Consider the following 7,200-nt stretch of genomic DNA (forward strand, 5'->3'; position numbering starts at 1 on the left):
CTTTTCAAATGCAATGTACATAGCCCTGATTTTAAAAAAAAAATCTGTACTGCCATTATGAAATGATGAGTTACAGGAAGGGAGGACACCACTTTATCCTTGTAAGATAGCCAAGAGGTTTAACTGGTGTCACACATATGCTGAGTGACTTTATTTTATTTCTTCATTTTATTCAGTACACTGTGTGATAGCAAAAAAACTGCTCAACTATTAAACATCTTTATTGTCATGTATTTTGCCAATATACCCCCCCCCCCCCTATTTGTACAATGATATACTGTATATGAATACAAGGAATAGAAGGACACAAACACACTGTAAATAGAGAGTGATTGTAAATAATCCACTTAACTTCCCAGGTATAGTTAACATGTTATAATGTAAACAGTTATTTGTGCAAAGCCATTTCAACTCTTATGGAGGATTATCTCCGCTCTGTGTTTGTTGGTTGATGAGTATTATTCTCTAGGTAGCTCTGAACTGCTTGTAACTCTATCACTCCACTCTGAACTGACATGGACTTTGTGCTATCGGAGCACTCCAGCACATACTCATCACTGGTTCTTCTTCTGCATTTCCCCCCACACATCGTAGCAAAGCCCTTCCAAACCCTCTTGTTGACAAAGGCATACACAATGGGATTTACAAAACCATGGCTATAGGCAATGACCTCTGTAACCTGAATGGCGAAATCCAGATGTAGGCTTGTGGCACAATTAGAAATAACATGCAAGTGTTGCAAGGAGTGTAAAAAGGACACAATGTTGTACGGGAACCATAACACAAAAAATACCACAACAACTATCATGACCAATTTCAGACTCTTTCGTCTCGGTCCCACTTTAACCTTCGCTACAGCACAGCAGACTCGCAGGTAGCAGAAGAGCATGATCAGAAAAGGTGTGAGAAACCCAAAGACGTTCAGCTGAAACTTCATGAGAATCTTCCACAGAGGCAAGTGATTTTCCTCTCCAAAAGGGTACATGCAAATCTTCTGGCCGTGAAACTCTTGTTCCTGAACGAAGGTCCAATGTGGAGCTGCTGCTAAGATGGAGAGGCTCCACACCACAAAGCTCACTAAGGTGTTTTCCATAGGTGAACAGTGGTTCCAGCTGGAAAGAGTCCATACTACACCTAAATACCTATCCACACTTATACAAGTGATGAACAGGATACTGCTGTACAAAGTAGTGATGTAAATCGCAGTAACTGTCTTGCAGGAATCATTGCCAAATATCCATTCATTGTGGGCATACACTGCCCAAAAAGGGAGTGTTAATGCAAACAACATATCAGAAATTGCCATATTCATAGGAAATGTTTTTCTATGATGTTTGGATTTGATTAAAGTTGAAATAAAAAGTATATTTACTATAATGCTGAGGGTGCAAATGACAATGTAAGAGACGGGTAGAAAAATTCTTCCAAATACTTTGACGTGTGCCTTTTCACAAAGTCCAAAGCCGTCCAATGGTTCATCTCCATAGTCATAATAATGGCTGTAATTATAGTCATCACTCAGTTCGGGGATGTTTAAATCCATTATCCTCTTGTATATCTAAGGAGGAGAAATGTGAAATACAGACGTCAGACAGATGATATACCGTCAAGAAGAAGAAACAACTTTCCTCTATGATGTTTTATGCATGCAGTAGGGTAGGCTTACCTCTGGAAAAAAATGTTTTCTGAAATCCTAAAAGCCAGTAGTTAAAGTTCTGTTCCAGCAATACAAAGGAGCATTTAAGTAATAAGCACTATAGGTATGACAAAGTAAGCAGTTTGTCTGAAGTAAGAAGGCATTCCTCTGTTTCCTGGTATTTGTCATTACCTCTTCCTCTTACGTATAAGAGGTATGTAAAATCCTGTTGTTTTTTTGTGCTCTTAATGGAAACTCAAAATACAGCATCTGTTGAACTCAACGACTCAACGATTTACCTCTAGACCTATACCTCTATAGACCTAACTTGAATCTATTTTATGTATAGATAGGGTATAGACGTTTATTATTTTAAATATTTAAAACATGAACCATCTGTGTTTTTAGTCAATTCTATCAATGTCTATAAACCTATGATAGATATTTGAGTTGTATAAGATAATCATTTCATGCAAATCGATTCACAGCACGAGATCCAAAATAACTAGCGCACATTCTGTTCTAGCACGTGGGGAATGCGCACATTGGATGAGACAAGCTATTTTACACCCCCCCCCCCCGTTTAGTTTTGCACTCTGGGAAATGGCGTTCCAATAAACTTTAAGACGACGTCTAAAATGTAAGTAGCTCAAAAATAAATGTATACTCTGATCCTTAAATACATACATACACATGTGTATATCATGGAATTAAACACGTTTTTTTGGAGGTATATGCTCCGTCAAAACCGATTTTGTAATTCCCCCCGAACTACAATTCATACAGATTTTCTTCTGTGAACGATTTAGTTTATTTGCAACTCGAGCTTATTATTTTCCAGGGAAAGGCCATAATAAAATGTACCATTAACAAGGGATAATAATCAAGAGATTGAACAAATTAATTTTAAAAGGTTGAGAGGTTTTTATTGGCCAAACGTGTGAGATAATTCAATGGAAAAAGACAGCCTACGTCACGTGTGTGAAAATGTTACTTAATTTTGGACTGCTGTTTGAGTAGCTCGATGTAAGGACAGCGCGGTGTCTATTTGGTGTGTAGCGCATACAGAATCAGTCCGGATCCATTATCTTCAATAGAAGTTTGACAAAACGGTAAGAATAAATGTTAATTCTAATGTCGGATGTTGTCTTTATTTAGGGTATCACAAGTGATATTTACTATGAAACAGTTCCCTTTGACTTTCATTCAAAAGTGTCCTTGACGTGGGAACTCTTATATAGCTAGGCCAAAAGTTATTCTGTATTCAATTATCACATTGCTTTAATATCTGATATTAACTATTAGGTTACATCCTGACAGTCCTTGAAATAAGTCGACGTTTTACTGTATTTCCCAAGAGAACACCATGTTACTGATATCTGAACTTCTACTTCAAGTTATTGATTACGTTTGTTGTTGTAGGTTTTACAAGCTCAAATAGGCCTACTGAGACCTATAAGTATGTCCCAATATTTTCCAATAGTATGACTGCTAATAGCATATTTAATGTAATTATCTGTGTCGTTGATGTAGTGAGACAATCATTGTGAATAAACGTCTTTGGTAGATTCATGTTATAAAGTACAGTACCTCTGAGTAATTATACTTTTCTGGTTTCAGCCAAGATGTCTGCATATGATGAAGAAGAATCTAAGTTTATGCGAAAGGTGAAGGAGAATCCTTTTGTCCCAATAGGTGAGTAGTATAAAATGTTGTATGTAAACCCTGGATTGCTGATGCAATGTATTGGCCATATTGGCACTCCCCAGAAGAAGCAGTCTCCGTAGGAATGATTGGAATTCTACAGTGTTTTAATTAAATGTTTCAAGGACAAAATTACATGTATTAAGTATGTTGTTGTTGTAGTGCGGACAGTAACATTAGAACTTTATAAAAATTATACTTTAAGGAAAATGTTAAAAATGATTTAAAAAAAAACAAATGTAGACATTGACAAATTAATTTCCAATGCTACTAAATATTTTTTACGACGGTGGGGGATTGCCAAGATGGTGGCTTTAAAACAGTGCCCCATGTCAGTCATCTAGTGTATACTACCAATAATTTATATACACAGCACACACAACCACACCTGTAGCCCATATCCATCATAGTTTTTTCATGCACCTTTATGGAACTGAAAATTGGTTGTTTTTTATTGATGTAGATATTGACTGTATGTCTTCAATTGCCATTGTCCTATATGTCCAGTCATCCTTTATATTGTGTACTAAGTTAACTTTTTTTTTTTTTAAAGGAATGGCAGGATTCTTTTCCATTGTGGGCTACAGACTTTACAAGTTGAAGAGCCGTGGAGACATGAAGATGTCAGTGCACCTTATCCACATGCGTGTTATGGCCCAAGGATTCGTGGTGGGAGCTATGACCATTGGTATGTACAGTATTACAGGCTGTTGGACCCTGTTGACACCTAGGGGCTGTTCCAGAATGCAGGATCAATAAGTAAGCCAGGTAGCAAACTGTCCCAAAAATAATGAAATAACTTAATATTTTTGAGAAATATAAACTTTAAATAATTGACTTGACAACCCATATTCAAGTTTAGCATTCTAAATCATTTAGAAAATCAAGAGCTATATTTATCAAAGTTCGCTTGGTAACTTAATGGTCCTGCTTTCTGGAACACCCCACTGGTATTAAACTTGAAATCTGTATTTGATGACATGACCTTTAAATGTGTCATGTGTCCACATTGTGATTGGATGAGGTTGTAATGTTATTTAACGTTGCAGGCACCAGTTTTCTGGAACATGCCAAATTGAAATATTTTAGCACAGTGTTGTAAGGTTTCTGGTGAAATGTATCTGTCCCAAAACAGATTTGGCTACTGATCAGATCGCACAGGATGTGGAAACTGTTATTTTGATACATTTTTATTCTAGATGTAAACTAGTCTTAAAGCCTCTCACGATGCAGATGTCGTCATTATGTTGCTATGTTACATGAAAAAGTATACCGTATGAAATTATGTACACTTTCCTATTTAATAGTTACAGCAGCTCCAATACAGTGTAATATTTTATGTACCAGTTTTGGAAATTATCTTCATTTAAAATTTTCTTCCCTCTGTTTTTCAGGTGTCATTTATTCCATGTACAAAGACTACATTGTGAAGCCAAGAGAAGAACTGAAGGCATTGCAACAGCAGACTGCATTTCAACACAAATAACCTGATAAATGAATATGGACTCTTTTGGATTTATATTTTGTATGTCCCCTTAATATTACCTCAGTTTGCCATAAGTTGTATATCTACACCTTTCCCACATATAACACACCTCTTAATGTACTAGGTAGTTTAAAGGAATTCTCACTCACCAAGAATGTCTACTGCACTCTTTTTAGACGAAGATGCCATGCCTTACCTCAACTCAGTTTTGAGTCTCCATATCCTCAAAATGTGTGTGTTTCCTGAGGGTTGTCACTTTGATGAGACATAGATATGAGCCAACTGTAACTACCTGAGATGGTATTGCATCTTAGTGACACACAACATGACGTATGAGATTATTGTGAATGCAAGTCTGTTGAAGGTACGTGGTTGACTAGAGGACAATTGGTAATGGAAACTCGCATTCTAAAAAAAATTTTTTTTAGATTTTAGGAGAACAATATTTTGGGATAGGTCACAGGATGTTGTATGAAATATTTATTGGATGTTAGTTACATCTGGTTATCAAATGAGGAGCAAACAGCCATTTGATGCTATAAAACGGGTACTCTTACCCTACGAGATCCAAAGCATGCTGGTTCTATTCTACCTGACAATTAATTGCATGCACCTATTGTCCCAGCCTCTGATTAAAGGGGAACAATTAAAAAATACAGTGAAACTGGCTTTGAGTTTGAGGGCTATATAACATGCTCTGGATCAGCAAAGGATATTGGGTAGTTTGAGTTGAAGTGACTGTGTTGGTACAAGACAGCCAGCTGTTATTAGGACACAGGTCTTGCTCAACCACCACTATTCCAATCGTCACTGAATGCTTTTCTGGATTTCCTTTGAAGGGTATTTTATTGTATTTGTTTTATTTTATTGGTTGATTATTACATTATTTAGATTCACTCTATTATTAAAGCTGCGATGTATAACTTTTTGAGTGACCTGACAAAATTCACATAGAAATGTGAGTAATCGATATGTCACTCATTGACAGCAAGTCTAGCTGTAGATCTGTTCTATGTGCACTATTTCTATGCTTTCCACTTTTAAGTTTCATTTTTGTGACTTTTACTTTCGGTTTTGTGCACCAGCTTCAAACAGCTGAACATACAATATTTTTGCCTATGTGAAAATACATTTCACAGCAGTTTAGATGGTACAATAATTCTCTACACTATACTTGCTTGTTTTGTCACATAAACTGAAATTGGACAAACTATTGGAATTTTTGCGATTTCTGCATAGTAAATCTTTATGTATTGTATTTTACCAATGGAAAATGTGTTGCACCTTACTATTGTCAAATGGCCTTTACTTATGAGTGCAATAAAGCATCACCCTAATAGGTGGTAGTGACCTGTGACCTGAAAATAGGAGAGGCTAACACACTCTATTAGGTCTGGCACTCGGACTACCTAAATCAGGATCTCAAAAGAGATCCTTATGTGATTTTTGTTTTCTGATAGAAGCTTAATAAATTGATATTCTAAGAAAATGGTCTCACACAGCTAATGGCTGAATTGTTTATACAGAGTAAGTAATTGGGCAGTAGGCCTATAATCATAACTTTGATGGAACTGCATTTAAGGCATTATTGTCTACAAACTGCTGAAATTTTACCCATCTATGTTATAAGTCATTCTCTCCCAATGTTGAGTGCACTGGAACATATTCATCAAAAATAGTGTGTGAAATAAATTCAAATTATTAAGTGTTGTGTATGACAATATTACTTTAGAAAATCAGTCAGAAAACAATATTAACCCATTTCATCACACTCATTCTAATGTACCTTGGATTATTATGGGTTTCAATAATAACTGTAGACTGATAATGGTGAATGCACAGGCACACAGGTTGCCAAAACAAAATGGTCATGTGTTTGATTGAATGACGTAGGTCTACTGTATGTCTATGATTTGATCATCCAGTATGTCTGGCAAAAACATCAGACCGGACACGGGGCCTGGTCCTCTCCCCGCCTCTTGACCCTGTTGCGCCGTGCGTGCCTCCAAGGAAGAGCATGTTAGCATGGAAATGATAGCATTCGATGGGACTAGGAAGTGCATCGCCACTACCAAAACAACAGTCCATGCCATTCGGGATCCGTGGGGGACGTCCACACTACCGTTGAAGTTAAAATTCAAGATGGTTAAGGGTTAAAACCTCTTAAGGATCTGACCATTTTTTTTTCAATTTTCGCCTAAAATGACATACCCAGACACAACAGGGGTCCAAACTGTAGAACCCAGTTCCTACATTTGAATACAAAACTGGATTTTATCAAACAAAACTATGCTATATTTTATCTCTGGGACCCTCAGGATGACAAATCAGATCAAGTTTACTGAATGTAAGTACATTATTTACCTTCAGAGGT

The 7,200-nt window shown here is 36.6% G+C and overlaps 2 protein-coding genes across 2 annotated transcripts; one reads left to right on the plus strand and one right to left on the minus strand.

The window, feature by feature from the left end:
• Nucleotides 1-231: 231 nt before the first annotated feature.
• On the minus strand, nt 232-1,566 carry LOC139387080 (atypical chemokine receptor 2). Its single transcript, XM_071133065.1, has one exon. The coding sequence runs from the start codon at nt 1,541-1,543 to the stop codon at nt 425-427; it is 1,119 nt and encodes a 372-aa protein (XP_070989166.1). The 5' UTR covers nt 1,544-1,566; the 3' UTR covers nt 232-424.
• Nucleotides 1,567-2,434: 868 nt separating this feature from the next.
• On the plus strand, nt 2,435-6,531 carry LOC139387163 (HIG1 hypoxia inducible domain family, member 1A). Its single transcript, XM_071133211.1, has 4 exons — nt 2,435-2,748; nt 3,257-3,331; nt 3,894-4,028; nt 4,735-6,531. The coding sequence occupies exons 2-4, from the start codon at nt 3,262-3,264 to the stop codon at nt 4,824-4,826; spliced, it is 297 nt and encodes a 98-aa protein (XP_070989312.1). The 5' UTR covers nt 2,435-2,748; nt 3,257-3,261; the 3' UTR covers nt 4,827-6,531.
• The last annotated feature ends 669 nt before the right edge of the window (nt 6,532-7,200 follow it).

The sequence above is a fragment of the Oncorhynchus clarkii genome, chromosome 28 (assembly GCF_045791955.1).
Source record: "Oncorhynchus clarkii lewisi isolate Uvic-CL-2024 chromosome 28, UVic_Ocla_1.0, whole genome shotgun sequence".
NCBI classification, from domain to species: domain Eukaryota; kingdom Metazoa; phylum Chordata; class Actinopteri; order Salmoniformes; family Salmonidae; genus Oncorhynchus; species Oncorhynchus clarkii.